The sequence below is a fragment of the Pholis gunnellus genome, assembly GCF_910591455.1.
Source record: "Pholis gunnellus genome assembly, chromosome: 11".
NCBI classification, from domain to species: Eukaryota; Metazoa; Chordata; class Actinopteri; order Perciformes; family Pholidae; genus Pholis; species Pholis gunnellus.
The window spans coordinates 13,315,421-13,336,980 of record NC_136538.1 but is presented as its reverse complement, the minus strand read 5'-3'; the positions used below and the strand labels follow the sequence as shown (position 1 = coordinate 13,336,980).

Genomic DNA, 21,560 nt, shown 5'->3' with positions numbered 1-21,560 from the left:
CTTAAGCATGCATATGTAAAAACAGGGCTTTCTACAGGGCACAATACTACAGTAAAAGCAGCATAAACAAACATGCAAGTAGCAACTACTATTTCCTCGAGAATACTCATAATATCCATCTGGATCCCCAGACCCAAACCCCAATACCCCTAGCTTATTTTTAATTGGTGTATACAGTTTTTAGTAAGATGAACTGTACATAGAAAAGTGGCTACTGTGGTAGCTAATGGTATGAAGATGATCGCCTTCACGCTTTCTACTGGATGAAAACAAACAATAGGCTAATGATTTTTGTTCAGCGGCGGTAAGAAAAGGTAGATAAGTGTGGGTGTTTGTCTAATAGAAACACTAAAACTCTGTCCATACAGCTACATATGCAGTGAGAAGGGAATGTTTGAATGGGAGGACGTACCGTACAGACTGTATGTAGGACAAATGCATTAATGTGGGAAGGACTCATTTACTGAATGTATGCATGTATGTGGTAGCCATTTACACCATGTAAGATGACTTATATTGCTATCGTCAATTACTTTTAGTAATTCTGACACTTTCATATAAAAATCAGCAAAGAAATTGTGTTTCAAGCACAGGTATTTCCACTTCTGAACTTGCCGAGAGGTCAGTCAGTGTATACAATAAGTGGTCATTCAAGCTGAGAATTGATTTATGGCTTCTTCATAATTGTGTTCTTATAACTTGGCGTAAAAATTGTGCTCTTGTCTTGTGGCTTTTTATTCTTAGCCAATGGCTAGTGTGTCTGGTATACTGTTGGCAGTTGGTGCCATTGTTATGGCAACATTAGGACAGTTCCCTGTGCAAACAAACATTTTCATTATGTGGGAACTGCCTCATAATAACACATATTAATAAAATAAAACTCTTGTATTCATTGTTTGATCTAGTAAAATGTCAAAGCTGGCTCAGAAATGACCTATATTTTCCATATTGAGAGATCTTGTCGAGTCCAGATGGCTTACATGAGATGATTCAACGTTAATATTATGGCTAAAGCAAGATTTCCCCGTTTACTACAAAACAAGTGATTAAAATCTCCATGCAGTCCAGTGTAAGGCTGGATAAATCCAAGACTATGTTGTTTAGATTTGTCCAATCAAGTTTTTCTCAGATCTGTCCCCCTTATTATCAGCAATCACTTTATGGGTGTGAAGTCAGGCAGCGGTGGGACAGAGTGTGCCAGTGGGGACCTGAGTGTTACCGGTGGCTACGTCACATGAGATGGCTCAGTCTCCTGTGAGAGCTGTGTCAGAGCACGGAGGGAGTGTATGAGGGGGTGGTTGCTTTAATAAGGAGAACCAGTGAGTGATGAAGCGTAAGAAGCTTCATCCCTCCTCCTCCTCCTCAGTGTCACTGTGCTAGCTCGTCACTGGTGGTTGCTCTGAACCTTCCTCCAAACTCTGTTCTCTGTCCCGAGACTTTTTCCTCCTCTTGTTGCCTAGAAACAGAGGAGAAATTCAGGTCATCACTGGTTAAAACACCTGTCATAACCTGTAGCTGCGTCAGTTCTCTTCTGATACTCTCATCCTTACATTTACTGCGATTGTTTTTAAACTATACCTCACATCTGCTGTCAACTGAAGTAACGTTAGCGGCGCTAAGCAGCACAGCTACCGCCCCAAAGAATAAATTAAACTAAATGAGTCATATCCTATCTGAGCCAACAGATGCATCTGGAGAATCTGCTCTGCTGAAAAGGAGTAGGTTTGCAGCGAGAGGCCACTACACATCACCTGTTGCTAAGATACCTATGTCTGACAGAGAAGTTGGGGCACATGTGACGGTGTGTGGGGGTGCGCTGTGGCATCGGTGTTGGTGACAAATTACTCGCTTACTCAATTTACGCAACAGCTTCTTCCCGATGTTCTCCTCCGAGCTGGACAGAGACAGAGAGCTGATGAAGGGAGAGGTGGAGGGTTGGGACTCTGTAGGCACGTCTGAGAGAGAAAGTTTAAGAGGGTTAGACAGAGGCGATACAGCAAGTGTAGATGGAGGGAAATAACCCCCAGACCTACGGCGATATGTACTGTAAACAGCCTACAGCATAAAACCAGTTGCTTTTTGTTAGGAAAACTGACTAGAGCTAAATGGGATCACGTGTTTATATTATTATGTAACTTTAGCTAACAATAGCCACCATAAGCTCACAAGTAAAGCAGTAGCAGCAACATTCTTGAGTGTATTGAATGGGGGGGTTATAGCATTTGGTTTAAACTGTTCTTTTGCGAGGAATAATGTGTTAATTCTTCTTTAAATGTTTCATAATTCTTTGCCTGAAACCATTCAACTGAAAACACTACCATTGTTTACCACCATTGTTTTTTAAATGTTTTCAATTGAATTGAATTTCTGGACATTGTGTACATTTGCAAAGGAACAAACTAAAAATCCCTGGGATTCATGAGCTTTTTCTCCCGTCAGCATGCATGGAGCAGCACTCACCATTCTCTCCATAATATTCCGGCCGGTCCTCATGGATGTAGGGAATCTCATCCAGGCGGAGGAACACCGTGTCATTTGGACTCCTCTGCCCATCAGATTTACTGCCTGTGAAGAGGGAGTTAGACCAAACGTGATTAGCCACACAACAGCTGCTGGGTTGTAGCTCTGCCTGTAGAGGGAGGTAAAGAACTTTCTATTTTTTTCGAGCAATGGGTTTTTGAGGTTCCAGTAACTTTAAAATGACAATAGATTAAAAGTATGAGGGTTAAATTCCAGCTGAAGATGAGCTACAACTAGATGACATTTAATATGTGAAATATGTTGTGTTGTGATTGAACATAAAACCTGGTGGTAGGTATATAACTGGATGCTACTCTTTGATTGACAACCAGCAGACCCATCTGTCCAATGACACGAACGCAGACACACACAAACTGGGTGGCGTGTTGCACACAGCGTAAGACAGATGGTATGTGGGAAATCCTTTAAGCCTTGAAACCAGTAGAGATTGGATGATGCCATGTTTGCACCTGTTTTGTGAGTGAGTCACTATGAGTGTTTAAGTTCGAGGATTCATTCTTTACTGATAAATCTAAAGGAAGGACCTTATCCTGGGTCAAGCATTTTCATTTGTTTTCTCATTTACTTATGTCACTAGGATTGGTATGAACAGCTTTTTTTTCATGTAGTTAATCATGTATCGCTTCTGTCAGACAGGTTTTTGGACCTTAACCCACAAAGCACTTCAATCAGTGTGTTTGGTCCTTTGAATTTGTGTCAAACCTTCACGCTAACACCAAAATGTTACAAAATGTTTCCTTTAGAATTCTATCAAACAGCATTTAGACCTTAAAAGATCTGCACTGGAATCTACACAGAGGAAATAGCTTCAGAGCCAGTGGCTCTTCAGGGATACACACCTAACACACCTATTAAACCTACGTTTTTTTAAATAAAAGGATAAAAGGACAGATTATTAAACTCGTAATAGATTAATTGACATATCATGCTAGCACCAACTCACCATTGTGACGTAAACACAAGTTGCACAGTCAACATATTCTATCACGGCATCTACGCATGTACTTACGGACGATACGGTTTCTTTCATTGAGCTGGGAGGTGTTGCGAAGGCCACCGTGGGGATGGAGATGTGCAAGGCGTGCCAGCCCCAGACGAGTGTGCGTGTGTGTGAGGGGGAGAGCGATGCTGTGTGAGCGGGTCTCTGGGACCGCAGGCCTCCCTTTAGGATCGGCATAAATCGGGTCTGGAGTCTGAGGGGAGCTGTCCATCCTGGTGGCCATGAGGGCGTTCTGGTAGTGGTTCCTGGTGATCTGTGGGGACATAGAAAGCATGTTTAAGATCTGTGCGTACATGGCTGCCTGTCTAACTCCAGTGTGCGTGGACTGCATTGGGAAGAAGAGGTGAAGGGAGAGGGCACAGCCATCATTTAAGGTTAAACATTCATGGTTGAAATGGAGCTCAATTATCCCCAGTGATTAAAGGAGAGAGGTATGGAGGGCAGAGCGAGAGACAGGATGACTGTTATTCAGTGAGAAGCAAAGATTAGGACGTATCAAAGGCAAACGCTGCAGCAGAGGAAGAGCTGCATTTTTGGGAATCTTGAAGATTAAATGAAGGGAGTTTAAAAGTGCACTTGCTTGCTTGCGCTCCCAATTTGTTTACATTTGTTTGAGATTATAAACAGCGGTTGCTGATTCAGTGTTGTGTGTGTAGGCATTCTTAAGGGGTAACCTTAATGATCTGCAGGTCTGTGAGCTGACGGACGGAGTAGTCTGGTAAGTAGACCCCTCCTCCTGTAGTGAGCTGTCCCACGCTGCCTCCACTCAGTAAGGAATCTGATTGGTTCAGACCACTGCCTCGGGAACTATACCTCGGAACTGAACAGAACAGAACAGAAGAAGAAAAGGCATTTTTAGCTGTGTATTTCTTACATACATAATCGCTATTGAGTCAAAAACTGTCCGAAAGTAAGAAGTGAGCTAATGCACCCAAATCTATCAAAAATACTCAAATTATATTTTTTATTTTCAGCACTCTGATGTAGATGTTTTTGTATCTGCCCTATTTATTGTGCACTAATGCTAATTCAATTGTACTTGTTCAACTTTGACTATAGTTGCGTGTACTGCAGCTCTGTCTGTCGTCATTTTCCATTTTTTTAGAAATGAAGGAAAACCAGCTCTCTTCATTGATTTTAACGGACTTAAATTGTTGCCAATCTTGACTTTACTTCAATACTGGCCACTCAAGGTAGTTAACGTTGACACGACTTGCCCCTTTTAAATTTTAACACAAACTGTTCCTTGACAGACCCACACCTTACACAGTTGCCTATACCTTTAAAATATATTCTTATATGATATATTCTGTCTGGTGCCATAACTTAAAAGATGTTGTCATGTTTTACTTACTTTTGAAAAAAAAATGGTATTAGACATAGAAGTACTTTTTGTGCATTTTGTTGTGTAGGTCTTTTCCATTGACCTATATTCTGCATGGTTTTGATTTGAGCACTGCCTAGCTAAATGTTGGAGAGCAATGACTCAGAATGAGAGCAAAAAAAAAATAATGAAGTCAGTAAAAACACAGCTTTTGAGATGTGATAATTCTGCAGCTGCTTAAGAGAAAATGTGGGATTCTGTAATGTCCTAAGCAATGATTTTCAATATTAAATGAGGGCTTCCATTTGCTTTAGCTCACTCTGAACATCACATATGCAAAACATGTAACCACCACAAGAAACGAGAGAGAGTAGATAAGAGAGGTAGAGAGAGAGGCTTTCTGCTTGCTCTGCAGTCTTAGATGGATTTCATATAATCCTGTGCAGGTCATGTCCTTCCACTGGGAAATTCTCTGAAATCGCTTCTTTTAATTACTTACTTCCCACGGCGGCTACTGCTTTTGCAAGCTGACACTATACAGACGCTGGGTGGGATTTACAAACACACGCCCACCAGCACTGCATTACTTTATGATTATTATTGCTGAACTTCCCTGTTGTCATTACCCTCATTGTGATATTGATCTGTATTGCTTCATGTGTGCACTTACTTACCAATAGGCAAGGGCATGATGAGTGCTGGCATGCCATAATAGGAAAACGCTCCATTTTCAAAGCGTAGAGCCTCTTTTCCTATCTCCACCTCCACTCGTCCCTACAACGCCAAAACAGCCATTTACAAACATTAGCTGGATGGTGTGATACTTAATTGATTACTCATCTGGAGCCTCCCACACAGTAAATATGCAGCAAAACACTGCAATTACAAACACATGCATTCATCTGCAACTTCTGTCATTAGTATTATCTGGTTTAAAAAGCAGCAGAAGAGTGATTTACCTGCAGAACGAGGACAAAGTAGTCCACAGGTTTGTTTCTCTGAAAGAGGTAGTGTTGAGGAGCGTGTTTGTTCTTGGGGTTGAACTTGAGTTCCTGCACAATGCTGGGATGTTTGATGAGACGCAACAAGATCTTCTCTGACAGGTGACACAACCTAAAAGGCTCCACCTCTACAAGATAAATGCATATAGACACACACACACACAAATTACACATGTCCATGTCCTGGTTTTGTCCTGCAATCCACTGTGTGCAACCACAAGTACTCTGCATGCATGCTTAAACACACATACGCTGCTACCTGTTGCCAAGAAGCGGTGTGTTGCGAGCAGCAACTGGGGCGAAATCTTCACCTTCAGCTCATTTTCTGCCAGTTTGAAGATCGAGAAATCCTGCTGGTTCCTCTCGTGGTTGGACACACGTCTTCTGTTCCGATTATCAGCTATGAACACACACAGATTGCAAATCATAAAAGTGCACGGAAGCCAGTGCTAATTTCATATTTCATATACGCTCTGATATACTCTTTTACTGATTATTAGTTTGTCTTAGGGACAGTAGCCTATTCCTGCTGACACTACAAGTAAGTAGAAGCTACTTTGAGGTGTCACTGACCTCATTAGTCGATGCTAACAAACACGACAGATGTATTAGTAAGTTTATCTCCAGCAGCAGATAGTTTGATATTATCCACCTCCGATTGATAAATTGGCTTATCCTCTGCAGACACGAGAATCATTAAATGCATTACATCCCATTAAATACATTGTAGCTGCAGCAGGAACAGCTGGTGCTATAAATGCCTGAAGTGCAACGTCTGGAGAGATTAGCTCCCCTGTGCTATATAGACACAAATAATTATGCACATGCAGACACACACTAAAAACCTGAGTTTATGAACACCCACGCAAGTGCACCAGTGACCGCTTCAGACTCTCTGCATGTAATTAAAATGGTAGCACACTTCAACATTTTATGTTCATGGCTTATGGGAATTCTTTTGAAAGTTACTTCCCCAACTGTGTCCAAATACTGTGGTGAAATCCAGTGAGTGAAATGAAAGCACAGACCAGATTAAACATGAAATGAAGGGAGTTTGGCATTTGACTTCCTTTCTGCGGAGAGCCTTTCCAGCCAATTAAAGATGAGCGGATTATGGTGATTATCTGTGAGACTGGGCCATTAATTTACATTATTTAATTATGCATCAGCAAGGAGCTGGAAGCAACAGAGGAGAGAGCGTGGGATCAATAGTTTAATGAGAAAACAGGAGAAGGGATGGTGGAAGGGAACATCCATTGTTCTATAAATGCTAAACTGCTACTTGTAACAGCCCTAAACATTACAATATACTGCATTTGTTGTGGGATTGAGCATTTCTCAGTGATGTTGAGGACCACAGAGCTTAACAAAGTCTGTCAGCTGCTGGGACAAACTGAAAGAAAATCTATTCAGTGTGGCGGCCGGAAATATAGTCAAATTGATTCACAGCTAATGCAACAGTGACTTTGAAAACTCAAGAGTTTCATAATCAGCTTGTTCATGCATCATACGTACTAAACAGGTCCGTCTCATCCACAATCTCAGACTTGATGATCTCTTCTATGACGTCCTCCAGGGTGACGATGCCCATCATTTCATAGAAGGGGTCTCCCTCACCTTCGCTGTTCACCCTCTGCACCACAGCCAGGTGGGACTTGCCTGCATTCATCAAAAAAGAAAAAGAGTAAGTTCAAATGTTTTCCCAAGGGGAGTTTATGCTAAAAAAACTGCCCATGCAATTGAGTTGAGAGGCAACGTCACTCGATAAAAATAACCTCCAACTGGATCTGTGCAGAGAGGAAAATCAGCATTAATACACCAACTGGAGCTGAGAGGCCATAAACACAGGAGAGAACTAACTTAGAGCTTGAATATGTGTGTGTGTGTGTGTGTGTGTGTGTGTGTGTGTGTGTGTGTGTGTGTGTGTGTGTGTGTGTGTGTGTGTGTGTGTGTGTGTGTGTGTGTTTGACTCAGACGAGAAGAAAGTGGGCATTGGGGGATTAGTGTGGAGACAGTTTGGAAGACTTGGGCCCTTACGTAAACACTGAGATTATGCAATCAGTCTGGGGATGCCTGCATCTGCTGACTAAACCATGCTGCTGCCACCTCTGTAAACACATATACAAACACACATACACACTTTACACATCCACGAGCAGACCCAGCGTTCCCTTTCAGTAAGCGTTAGGCTGAACATGACATGCCTGCCAGATACAATGACACAGGTCGCCAGCAGCATCTCCGGAATGAGACGATAAAGCAAATGTGACAAGAAGTTGAAGTTGCCACCACAGTCGAACATCACCGGGAGAGCAGAACAAACAACCCCTGAACACATTAACGAACACACTATTAGTTGTGACATATAGAAAACACAGATATTTAAAACATAAATCTATTATTATGTATGAAATGTACATTTCTTCTTTGTAATTATAACAGTCGCATGGATCTTCTTACGTCAAATGAGTTATCTAACCGAATTTATGACGTCACTAGAACACAGATTTCAACAGTCTCCGACCTCACTTGATCAAAATCAGTGGCTCGTACGAGAAGGGACGATTTAGGGGATCACTGCCAGGGGATAAAATGAATCAAATACTTTAATCCACTGCAACAACACAGAAACAAAAACCCTGATTGACTGACAGACAGCCATCTCCAAACATGAAACTCTGGCTGTGCGAGATTGGCTGAGATGACGAGGTTGTGCTCAGCGCTCAGGTCAGCTTGTCTGAAGAGCTCAGGTGAGTCAGAGAGTCGGATTTGCCATCAGCTGGTGATGTGCCCGGGCACTGCATTACATCATTCACATGTTACATAATACTCTTGCAGACCGACACACACTTACCAGACTCACACACACACACACAGACACACATGCCCGGGGCGAAACTGGATCTACCATGAATGTTCTTTTGGAAAATGTTTCTGCTCCGCCAGTTTCTCAAGCTCCTTTAGTCTATGTGTGGGTTTTAGATCTTAATGCATGATATGTTTGCATATGATCTTGCAATATGTGTATGTTTGATGTCTGTCTCTGCAAACATTACAGCCATACAATACTATAGGAGGAAATAATGTATTGTTTTTCTCTCCTTGTTTTACACACATGCCCACACAACAACTTATGCACACATTTAGCTTGTAAAAAATGATGATGGCTGCCTTTTATGATTTGTTGGCCGTTAACTCAAAGTTTAGATTTATTGTGTGTATTGTTAAGTGTATTAAATGGTTTCTTTAGTTGGTTTGTCAAATACATTTACTCAAATACAGCACATTTCAGGGAGAAATATTGTACTTTTTACTCCACTTCATGTATTTAGATTAAGATTTTATATACAAAACATATGATCAGCTTATAAAAAATGAAGCATATTGTTATTGATTAAGCTTTCCAACAGTGTATGAAGCAGTTAAATGGATCTACACCTTAACCAACCACACAATTAAATCCCTGCTTACATGCTAATGCCCTCATACATATGACAGGGGCCATTCTGCATCACCTTATATATTTTAAGTACATATTGTTAATAATAATTGTAAAAATGTAGATTGTATGACTTGTACATGTAAAGGGGTGTTTTATAACATGTGTTACTACTTTGGATTAATAAGAAATTACCTCAATACTGCTCCCACCACTGATATCTCAATCAAAATATTTACAGCAGATTTTGTGTTGCTCACGATGCCATGACAGCATAAATGCATACATTATAGGGCATTGCCTGCCGTATGAAAGTATATCAATGTATTTTCCACTGAACAGCGTGTTTGCAGTCCTCTCTTCCATTTCATTCATAACTGGTGACATTTACTTCCTTTATTCCAATACAGACCTCAGCCCAGCCCATCAGCCTTCTCAGTGAGACGTCCCCACAGCTCCCAGCTGGGCTTCCTGGGCAGTAGGATAATCCATGCGAGCAGGAGGTGAGAGGGGAAGGGAAAGGTTGGAGCTGAATTTTTCATGGTTGCTCTGCAGGTTTGGATGGCGACGACCCGCAGAGGGAAAGAAGCTTCAAAGTCACCGCGGGCTAACAATTAGGTGCACACACACACACGCAATCTAAAGGTGACCTTTTCACCTAACCTTCTCTAGAAATAACACACAATAAGGAAACACAGGGTCAGACTGGGGCCCATGGATAAAACCTATTCTTTATAATCCTGAACAAAATAAAGCTGTAAACCTCGTGACCTGTAAGTGGCAATCTAATTTATAACCCTGCCACGGTGTCCACGGTGTCCCCCTTTCACATCCTAATCAGAACAACTGCTGCCTCTGACCGACATCTATTGAGCTCTCTCTGTCAATGAAACAGGTTTACATTCTAATCCCCAAACATAAGCCAATGTCAGTGAAATCCTTACATAACAGCCGTTCCAGTGGCCTCTCATATGTCTCCATTTTACCGTGTGACCCCCATCAGGGGAGCAGTTTGAGCTGTTCGCTGCTCAGAATCATATTCAATGTTATCATCCAGACTGAATGGAGCCCCTGGGGAGAAGCGACACTTTTTTTCGGTGGTGAACGGATGCTATTTATCACTGTATGTGTACGAGTGCTGTAATACTGAATGCACTTATCAGCAAAGATGCTTATCAGACAAAATATGTGTGAGTCAGAGAGAGAGATAGAGATGCTATTCATTACCTATACTGACATTCCAGGGAGGGTAAATGCCTGCACTCTTGCGAAATTCCTTTTCGACATTACATTAAAGTGCAGATCCGATAACTAAAACTCATAATATAAAAAGGGGAAACAAGCAGCGGTGAAGGGGGCATAAAAAGTTCAGCGTCGTTGTCATGGGAAAATGGCTTTTACTACATACATTTTCAAGGTAACCCCAATCTGATCCTTGGTAGCCTCCAACTTCTTTTTTTTATGGCTGAACCAGACTCACTCTGTGACACTGTATCAGATTTCACATATGGCTCCCACTGCTCTTGGGATCAAAGGGCTTTACTGACAGGCCCACTGTGAGCCAATGGACTGATGACATTGACTTCTGCACCGAAAACGTTTTAAGTGCACAGTCACTTCAAAACACTTTTAACTCCTAGGTGGCAGGAGGTAGCTTTGAGTCTGTTCCAAGACACACATATGGCGCCTCCCACACTCAACACGGACTACTCTTAAGTTATACGTTCTGAACATGCAATAACAAAAGACACACCTCCCTCCTGTAGAGCACTTCTGAGACCTGACCTCTGATATGATTTCAAGTGGAGTTACCTCTCTTAAATTCCTCCAGCATCACATCCAGTTTGGTGTCGTTGAACACGCAGTGCATGGGATGCTTGTAAAACTGAGTAATAGTTTTTAGGGGCGTGCAATCGTCAGGATCCACGAAGGCCAAGTCTTTGACGAACAGGATGTCCACGATGTTGGACCTCTCGTTCTCGTAGACCGGAATCCGGGTGAAACCGCTCTGCATCACGTCCGACATGGTGCAAAAATCCAGCGTGGCGTCCGAGGACTGCATGTAGCAGTCCGACAGCGGGGTCAGCACGTCCTCCACGGTCTTGTTCCTCAGCTCTAGGGCTCCCTGTATGATGTTGAGCTCCTCTTTGACCAGGTCGTGGTACGGATCTGTGACGCGTAACATGGCCACCAACTTCTCCCTGGTGTAGAAGCTACTAATCTCTTGGTGCAGCAGGATGTCCAAAATCTTTGAGACTGGGTAGGCGATGGGGAAAAACACCAGCATCAGCAGGCGGGTCGCGCAGAGGGTCTTGGAGGCGATGGCGAGACTGTGCCTGGACGCCACGGAGTGAGGTAAAATCTCGCCAATGAAGAATATCCCCAAAGTACAAGAGGCAGTTGAGAGAGCTGTCATTCCTAAAATCTGGCACATCCACACCACAAAGCATGTATTTGTAAGCACGTTGCCAAGCACCACGGTGCAAAGGATGTAGTTTCCATGTTTACGCACCGACTCTATCTTTCGTGCGTATTTCTGCTCCTTCTCTGTGCCACTGTTTTGCAGGACCCGCAGCTCCACGGGGTCCAGAGCTAGCATGCTTATGTTCAGACCGCTGCAGAGCGCAGACAGTGCTAACAAGAGTACCGAGACACCTGCCTGGAGCCAAACATCTGCCTCTGGAGGTCTCTCCACCACCGCCAACCAGAAGTCTTTGGTGCTGAAATGTTCCCATTTCACTCCATCAAACGCGCACATGGAGTAGTATTTGATCACATCGCCTCTGCGCAGGTCTTTCGCGAGCAGCTCCACCAAAACTGAGTTGTGACTTGAGGCAGATCTGAAAGAGCCCAGCAGCTCGATGTCTGAGCTCTGGGCATTCTCCTCTTCGCAGGGATTCCCTGTGGACCGCCTCTCCGTGTCCCCGCTTTCCCCACCTGGTTCCTCTATGAACGCGATCCACGGAGCGGCAGGAGCGGTGTCAGGTCTGCCGCTGACGTTTAGGCTGTTGGGATACTCTGTAGCAGGAAATGTGGAATAGTAAACCCTCAGTATGAAGCGGGTCCCCTCGATCGCCCTCAGTATCCCATCCTGCACGGACAACTCTCCGCTCTGGGTGTCTTCCGGCCGGACGCCGAGCAGTGCTGCTGTCGGGGCCGGCAGAGAGGAGAGGGTGACGGTGAGAAGTAGTAGAGAAAGCTGGTGCGGATGCAGGATGCTGCAGAGAGCATCCACAGCATCCGCAGCCATCATGCTGAATGAACTACTGAAGGGCATGGGAGAACTAGGTCACGTGGTCTGCGGATGGGCTGGATGGAGCAGCAGCAGCTGGGTGGCCATATCCACGCAGAAGAGAATGGGAGAGAGAGAGAGAGAACGATAGAAAGCGAGAGAGAGAGAGAGAGCAGTCTTTAAATATGCATGACAAATCGTGACGTAGGCCTGTCTTATTTGCTTTTTGCCACTTTCTAAAAATAGAAGACAGGAAATGCCCAGCCATGAATGATTAATGTGATACACACGGGATCAAACAACACTTGCGGCTAGAATAAATGCAAAGCACAAATGTAACCTTTATGATGAGGGAAACACACAGATAAATACATAATTTAGAGGCTCGCCACAAATTGAGATCATATATCGCTGAGTTTTAAGGAACACAATCGTAGAGCTTTTATTTGTGCGGCAATATTAATTGGGAGCAGCAAATATTACACAGCTAAAATGTGTTTTTGCTGTCTCCACTAGATGGCAGTATTATCCTCTGTTTCTGAAAATGAGTCTACTCTTCCTAGATCCTAGTAGATATCAGGCTTATTACACGGGATAATGTGTTTGGATTTATTTATTTGTCATAAGATATCCATTCGTTTTTCAAAATTCACATCCTGTAATAAATTGAATAATTTTTATAGTCTTTCAACACATTTTAGAAGGATGTATTTGGATCCTGCAGCGTTCTAATCACATACAACTTTATATATGCATTATACATAAAGACCGACCTGTTAATGGGACTACCACAGATGAAGTAGGAATTTTAATATTAGGAACATGAAATATGAATTCGGATTCAGGAAAATAGATTACCATTATTTTAGTTATTGCAGATTGATCAGCTGCTCTTGAATAGACAGTGAAGCCCACGTGCAGTAAAGGTCGATGGTCGCCTGTCTGATTTACGAGGTAGGAAACTGAAGGTGAGAACTGAGTTCTGCCAGGTCTTTAACACTTCCACAGTCTCTCTGCTCTCCATCAGCCACACATCCACAACATTTGGAGAAAAATACTTTGCACACAAGAACAAAACAATCTGGCTACTTCAAACGTTTCTTGTCTGCACTTCTGCAAGAACAATATCCTCCAATTTGAACATCTCCGATATCTTACCTTCGGACTAAATGTTCTCTGTTTAAATTATCATAAAATAAAAGCTGCACTTTCTGTTGTATTTAACATTATATCGATATTTAAACTTTTCTCGTGGGCAGATACAAAGAAAAAAAAGCACTCATTGCTCTACAGAACATTCCTCTGTTTGACTATTAGCATCTTATTATAAACGTATTATAACTTATAATCTTCAATACTGCCAGCTGATCAGTAGTTGTGAGTTAATACATTTCCCCATCCACCAGTCCACAGTGAAAGCCTGCTATTGTTACAGTGTCCAAATGCTGTAATACAATTATATATGCTGGTGTACTAACGTAAAGTCAAAGTCAAATATAATTCCTGAATAAATACCAAATGTAATCAACACTGATACACGTATGTTTTGCTAAGCAAACGTTTCGAACTTCACGTATAATGGAAGCAGATAGGCCCACGAGCTCCCAGGTATTTTTTTTAAATATCAATACTCAAAGTATGTGAATTCAAAGGGCATAATTGTATTATTCGGTGCAGCTTGGGTAAAGGTCATGGTGTTGCTTTTATTTAGTTTTATCTTGAGCCTCACATCTGTCATGTGATATTTTAAATATTGTCAAACTGTCAAACAAAAAACTGCAACATGCAGCAAAAACAAAATGAAGAATGTTGTAAAAATGCTCTAAACATACTAACACACCAATCACACAAACACATGTATTTAATATATATATTGATGTTTCGTTAGGGTTAAATTCATTTTTCTTTTTCTTAGAAAAACATCCCCAAAACTATCAGTGACATGCTATGTGTCATAGCAAAGTTATTCAGGAACCCCCAGATATATACATTTTAAAAAATGGATAATTGAAACCTCATGTCAACTATATCTAGCTGAGACAAAATGACAACGATATATGGATCTCTGCAAAAGGGCGGATACAGAACACATTACTGCTGGATTACATGAGTCTCAGATACTGTTAATGCCGGTTTCATCTTTGCGTCACGATAGTGTGTCTTAACTGGCACTCAGGGGTGACCCTAAACTACACATTTGCCTTTTCACGTTTAGTTGAAGAATTAACAGAACACGTGTTGGTGATGCGTCATTACAAAACACAGCCTGCTGGATTGGTTTATTGTGAACTTTCGTGCGTAAAACTTAAAACTTTAATGGATAGTGAGGCGTTGTAGGCCGAGAGGAAAATATTATAGTGGGCTTTACTCGGTACATTTTATTCTCACGTAATTTGCTGCTCATCTGTTAGACAGTAGTGACCTTAAACGACCACTTCTCGCTACACTGACCGCCCTGGAGAAATCACAATAGATGGCACTTTGTTTGGCGTGTCTTCATCACCAGCGCCCCGAAAAAACATCTGGATCAGTCATATAAAGAGTTTATAGGTGAGCTCCATGTGTAGAAACTTAAATCCCAAATTGGTTTTGAATGTTTTTGGAAAGAGGCCAAACTGAATGTTGCCATCTCCAAATCTCATTGGTATTAAAAAAAATGTGCAATCAGTTAAATTCAAGTCAAACTTTATTTGCAGGCCTATTCAAAAGCAGTTGACCAAAGTGGTGAGAACAAAATACAAATGAATACAAAGTAAACAACAGAATAAATCAATAAACATAATGTGCACATAAAAGAACAACATTACTGAGGTCAAAAGTAACTCAACTTAATCAAACGCCAACGAGAAGAGGGGGTACTTCAATGTTTTTGATGAACTGTTCCGGAGATTAGAGTTCTGGGGACATCAGGAGCATCGGAGTATGAAGATGCAAGAGTTATGTGGCGCCATCCCATTTAAAACCTTAAACAAACGAATGACATTTTTAAATCAACCCTGAAGCGGAAAGGAAGCCACGAGGAGGGAGACCTGGTATACTGAATACTGGTGATGTGTACTCCCGTTTGTTTTCAACAGTAAGAAGACGAGCAGCTGCATTTCGCAAGTGCAGACGACGAATCTGTTGTTATTCAAAACAATCTAAGCACCACAGCAGGAACATGAGATATCCTGTTGACAAGATTGTATATTTTCTCTTTTTGAAGCATTCTTTTGTTCCCTCGAAATGTGTAGCGGACCGGAGAGTGTCGTAGGCACAATGTGTCTGCACTTTGTGAATTTTGATGCAGTTTTGAAATTATGCCACGGTGACCTTAGCCAGTGATCACTTGGCTATTATTTGCATTTAAGTCCCTAATATGTCTTTTATTTCAACATGTGTTTCTTATTTGACTATTGTATACATTTTAATCTCAATCATGCTTTTCTTCAACTGAATAATAATCTTTCCATAAAATGTAAATTCTTGCCTTCGCAAAAGGAATAGCCAACATGGCGTACTCATTGTTAAAGCAAAAAAAGCTCTTTTATCATCATCATCATCATCGTCATAATCATCATCGTCATCATAATAAACACGTAAATATGCGCAACTTCTTGTTGATACTGAGCACTCTTTTTGGTCAGATATATTTCGATATTTGTACTATTTCACACGATTTAAAAAAAATAATATCTATGATAATTTCATCAGAAAACACTCCTTTATCTTTAATATTTAGAAGACAATGCGTCCTCAAATGTTAAGACGAGAGAACGATAGCGTTTTGTACTCATACCTCAGAGAACCTTAGAGGGGCGGTGCTGCCTCCTCTCCTCCTCCCAGCTTCTGGCTCTCTGAACCGGGAAGGCTGGCTTGGGGCGTGCGCTCTTATGAACAGCTCCCAAAAATGCTCAGAGGGGCGGGGGGCAGAGTGGGTGAGACAACTAGACAGGAAGACAGATCCATATCGATGAGGCCGAGGTAAAGAACCACCATCGAACTTCGCGGCAGCAACGTTTGTTTATTTACTTTTTTCCCTTCTCACCTTTAAGCCTCATTACGCACACTCATCCTCCTGATCTCCAAACCAAGAAGATGCCCAAATCCTCACCGTGCGTATTCCCAAGGTCCTTCCTGTGGCTGGCATCTTTAGCTACTTTGGTGGTGCAGTCGGTGCTCTCTTCCTCCTACTCTTCTTCTGCCTCCTCTACATATCAGAGATCTGCAGCCGGTGGGAAGCGGCCGGGCTTTATGGAGAGGACGCTGGTTCTCCTGGATGTCAACACCCGCAGTCCGATCAGAGTCCTCAACGACAACTTCCTTTCTTTGCAGCTGGACCCCTCGATCATCAAAGACGGCTGGCTGGACTTCCTGAGGTACCAGAGTGTTTTCCTGTTCACCAATACCACCAATCTGTATCGGTCCACCTCTCAAATGTCTGGTGGTTCTTTTATTCATTACGCACGCAGCCACGTTGTCTAAATTGTCATGGAGTGAGCCAGCATGTTTCTTCCTCACTCAAGGCACTGAGTGGTCCAATGTTCCACATTACTGAATGATTTTCATCGACTGGCAAAGTCCCAAATCATCTAATTTAATAAGGAGATGATAAGAGTGAGCGATTGGTTCAAATGCTATCCATTTCTGGGTTGTTGCTGTTATTGTGCACATCGTGCTCTGTATGCAGACTGTATGCAGACAGTATACAGACAGTATACAGTGTGTCGATTGATATTAGTCAAATTATTTACCCCTTACCCATGTAGAACAATGCAAAATGTCAATTTCACATGTCATCAAATCTAGTTTTGAGGTTTTATTATGTTCTCTTAAAACAGCTAAAAGTCAAATTTCACTTGGGTCCAATGTCATGCTGTTTAAATATTCTTTTAGAATGTATTTGTGACTGACAGTCACCCAGTTTGGTGACTTTTAACTACAGTGCATTTCTCAGAACAATCCAAATTCCCCACATTATGAGACTAACCTGCGCCACTGGCACACATTTGGACCATGGATTAGGAATCATGGCAGTTTAGAGTTCAAAACGTGGCAACATAACTAATTAAGAATATTTACCTATCATGTGCTGTATTTGATTTAATACAATGTGACTAATGTTATTTATTCTCATTGTTTGGTTCAGTTTCTATATCACATTGTATCATTGTCAGAAATAAACATGATCTAGAAGATGATCTAAAGGGAAAAACACTACATCACTTTGTCAAGTGCACTGGAAACCATTTACTGACAAAAGGTGAGGAGGGCACGTTTAACCCCGTTTGTGTGCCCCATTCGTACCCTATACAACTGTTTTTTATTGTTTTACAATCAATTCATAATAACATTTTCAATTCCACAACATCACATAGCCTACCATTCTCTCTTTCACACAACCTTTGTTATGTTAGTTATTTTCTGCTGAATCATTTATTATGAATATTATAAACATTTTACCCTCTACAACTACAATTTGAGTAATGTTTGTTTCGCCTAAAATAACAAGCGGTCTGTACTGCAGTCTGTAGGCCTGTCGGCCGTCACTTTTAGCATCTCCCGTCCTTTTATTCTGTTCAGCTTAAACCGACTGCCACGTAGGCTGTAAATAAAACAACAGCGATTTGCAAAAAATAAAAGTCCCTCATGGACTGTCATTTTTCGTAACATAAAACGTCATATGCACTGGATATTAACTTTTTAAATTGCAATTTTTTCATGGTGTTCAGTTTCTCTCTATATCATAATAGTAATAGTAAAGTACCATTTTGAATACTAGCCTTTTTGTTATCAAAGACAATAAATGATATGTTTAATGTGCATAAAGCACAACAAATAAACAAAGAACACCTTGTTTTAGGCGAGTTTGTGACAGCTGAAAATAAAAGCGAGCGATCATTGAAAAACTCCTTATTTTGGTTGGTCTTCATAAAGAGGAAGTCATTTGAATCTAAAATAGTGGTGAGTAAAACCATTTGGCCGCGTGTGTGTCTGTACTTGCTGTAGCTGCTCCTAATACGTTTTCCTTCCGTTTCTTGGGCCTGCTGATGTTAAAGAGAAAAACAGAGCAGACGTTTTGTGATTGTCCTGCGGTGCTTAAACAGCCACGGCAAAATTTAATGACATAATTTGTATCTCCGGTAGGTCATCTTTTTGACTAAATTGAGTGGGGTTAGGAGTTGCCTTCACGTATCCGCTCCTCCTAAATATGACCGCGAGACTCTACGTAAAATGTCATGCCATGTCCTTTGTGTCCGCAGCTCCAAGCGGCTTGTGACCCTAGCGCGCGGCCTGTCTCCTGCCTTTTTGCGTTTTGGCGGAAAGCGAACCGACTTCCTGCAGTTCAACAACCAGAAGAACCTCGCCAAGTTCAGAGGGCCGGGGCCAGACTACTATCTGAAGAACTACGAAGACGGTGATTAGACATTTCTCTTAGTCTACTTGTCTCAATGTGTATTTCTGACGGACTCATAGACGTCTGCTCCTCGTCTGTCCGTGTTTCTCCTCTCTAAATGAACAGTCAGACGCACCGAGTTAATTTTAGTGCACAATTATTATTTCCTACAAATGTTAGGTCGTTTATTTACTGTAACCAGCCTCCATTTCCTTTTAAATACAGTAAGTTGCCAGTCAGTTAGGGGCACCTATACTAACACCGGCCCTACAATGAAACCTATACCTTCACGAGGGAGATTAGTGAGCTGCTTCTTATATTTATTAAACGGGATGAAGAACATATTAAAAAAAACTCTTTGCTTAACACAATTCGCATCAATTTAACTGAGTATCAAAATACAACCTCCGACATTACCATAACGTTTAATTAACACCTCTTCAAAACCGTTTCAACAAAACCTGAAATTCTGACTGGGGATTTACCGTAAGGTCCGTGAAGTAGACATCATTAGTTCGCTAGGTGTCGCAACTAAATTGCCGACTCAGTGAATTTAAGGCAGTAAATATGTTGTTTTTGTAACATGGTAGCCTATAGGGCTTCGTATAACACACATCAGTGCTACTTTTCAACATATTTTACCATTTTATTTGGTACTTTTCTGTTTTTGAAAAGTACATAATGTGTGTTTAAAACGACACAACATCTTTTAGGGTTCAACAGGTGGACCAGGCTTTACTTGCAAATTCAATTTTAAAACAAATTGACCAAACAAAAGTGTTTTAACTTGTGGTGCATAGTATTTTTTGATGAAAATAGCAACATAGCTATGAAATTGTTCACATCCATGACAACAAAAAAATATTAGAGTCGCCTTCATTTCTTCCCTCTATGCACACTTGCAGACATAGTGCGCAGTGACATTGCATTGGACGAGCAGAAGGGCTGCAAACTGGCCAACCATCCTGACATAATGCTGGAGCTGCAGAGGGAGAAAGCTGCCACCACACAGCTCGTCCTGCTGAAAGAGCAGCTGTCCAACATCTACAGCAACATTACGATAACAGGTAGGAGATTACACACACAAAAATGGCTCTTTTTTTGGGGCGCCTGCTCATATCCTACGAAGCATGTTATCCATGTTCACATAGCACAGTCTGGACTTTTGTGGGTCCTGCACGTTCATGCAGATGCGTAAGTGCACACACACACACACACACACACACACACACGTTCTCTCACACAAGGTTCAAAGCATGCCAATGTAAACCATCAGCTTTCTAAATGACAAATGTAATTTGTAAAGGAGGAATGTGGGGATAGATCGAGGAGTGCAGCAGCAGAGGCTAGTAAACAGAGCACTGGCATTTTCACTGGTTACAGTTAACTCAAACTGACCGCAGAAGGAACTCTGGAGTCCTGATTTTGGGTGGGCTGCATTTCTTATCTGTTTCTGTGATTGACTTGGATGTAAATGAGAAACGGCAGGAGAAGAGAGTAAATGAGGGACTTGTCTGTTAAAATGACTGTGGTTTTTGGAGTCATTGTAATGAGTGAGTATAAAAAAGACTTGAGTCAGTGTCAGAAATGATCAGTTAACTCTTCGCATGGATTTAAAGAGCTGAGAAGTAAACGTTATTCGGTTGGTTAAGATAATTAAAAATTAAAAGAAAAAGTACAAAACGTTTAGCTCCAAGCCCTGAGAAATCGTAAAAGGAACGGCATTGGTTAGAACAATACACCGAATGCTATTCCAAGTCTTTGCTGCTCTGTTGCTTCTCCTTACAGAAACACACACGTCCTATCCTCTTTAGCATCTTGAAAAGATAGTGGGTGGGGAGTGTTTTTTGGGTGGGCAGGGTTTTTATTCCAAAACACAGAACCACCCAGAAAGTGAGTCTTGAAAGCCAAAGAGCTCCTGGAAAAATAATTGTGGACTTGGAAGTTGAATCCAATCAAAGAGAATACATTATTTATGTGCTATACGGTAGTAAAAGTCAGACTTAGAAAGCCTTTTAGAAGGATAAAAGGTCAGATGTGGTCCCATGTTCCCTGTAGATCCAGAGAAATATGAAATATTTGGCCATGAGTTTTGGAAAGACATTGATAAATTACGTTAATCAAAGAATCCAAGTCTACCTCAAGTGAATGCAGTTGGATGTGTCACCAATATGTTTAGTTATTATACACACAGAACCGGTGGCCTCACATGAGTAGGTCGGCAATGTGTTCTCTTTGTTTTCAGAGGGTCTCGCTTCACTGCTGCGACCGCACTGTGTGTTGCTGTATGAGTAATAGATGTGGAACGTTTATCAGCTGCGTAATTCGGATACTCTCAAGTGCAACAGTCAAAACATGGCCTTGTTGCATTTATCAAGTAGGCAGACACATAGAGTGAAATATTTTGGAGTGAGAGGTTCAGCACCCTATTTTTAATCTTGTAGTGTTGCAACTGTGCTAAAAGGCATTATGGCCCTTTCAGTCTTTCATTTTGTCGCCACGTGTTCCGTGGAGGCCCATCATTTTCAAATGTTTTCAGTAAACGTGGTAGTTTTCATTTTTTTTTTATCAAGCATGCTGATAGTGATTACGTGACGATATTTTTGGTTTATTTTCAGGTGTGCATTGTATGGTGTACAGCACATTA

The 21,560-nt window shown here is 41.6% G+C and overlaps 2 protein-coding genes across 2 annotated transcripts in view; one reads left to right on the top strand and one right to left on the bottom strand.

Annotated features, from left to right (window-relative positions):
- Nucleotides 1-1,376: 1,376 nt before the first annotated feature.
- On the bottom strand, nt 1,377-12,582 carry cnnm1 (cyclin and CBS domain divalent metal cation transport mediator 1; the record flags this gene model as incomplete). Its single annotated transcript, XM_079168356.1, has 10 exons — nt 1,377-1,456; nt 1,854-1,955; nt 2,461-2,561; nt 3,547-3,794; nt 4,216-4,361; nt 5,540-5,639; nt 5,825-5,994; nt 6,126-6,266; nt 7,382-7,525; nt 11,118-12,582. The coding sequence occupies 10 exons, from the start codon at nt 12,580-12,582 to the stop codon at nt 1,377-1,379; spliced, it is 2,697 nt and encodes an 898-aa protein (XP_079024482.1).
- Nucleotides 12,583-16,489: 3,907 nt separating this feature from the next.
- The window catches only part of hpse2 (heparanase 2), a gene marked incomplete at both ends in the record, with an annotated part of 47,115 nt that continues 42,044 nt past the window's right edge, over nt 16,490-21,560 (top strand). The window contains 5 exon segments of the mRNA XM_079169258.1: nt 16,490-16,501; nt 16,505-16,555; nt 16,558-16,895; nt 18,780-18,934; nt 19,819-19,980. Of these exon segments, the coding sequence (XP_079025384.1) occupies nt 16,490-16,501; nt 16,505-16,555; nt 16,558-16,895; nt 18,780-18,934; nt 19,819-19,980 (718 nt within the window).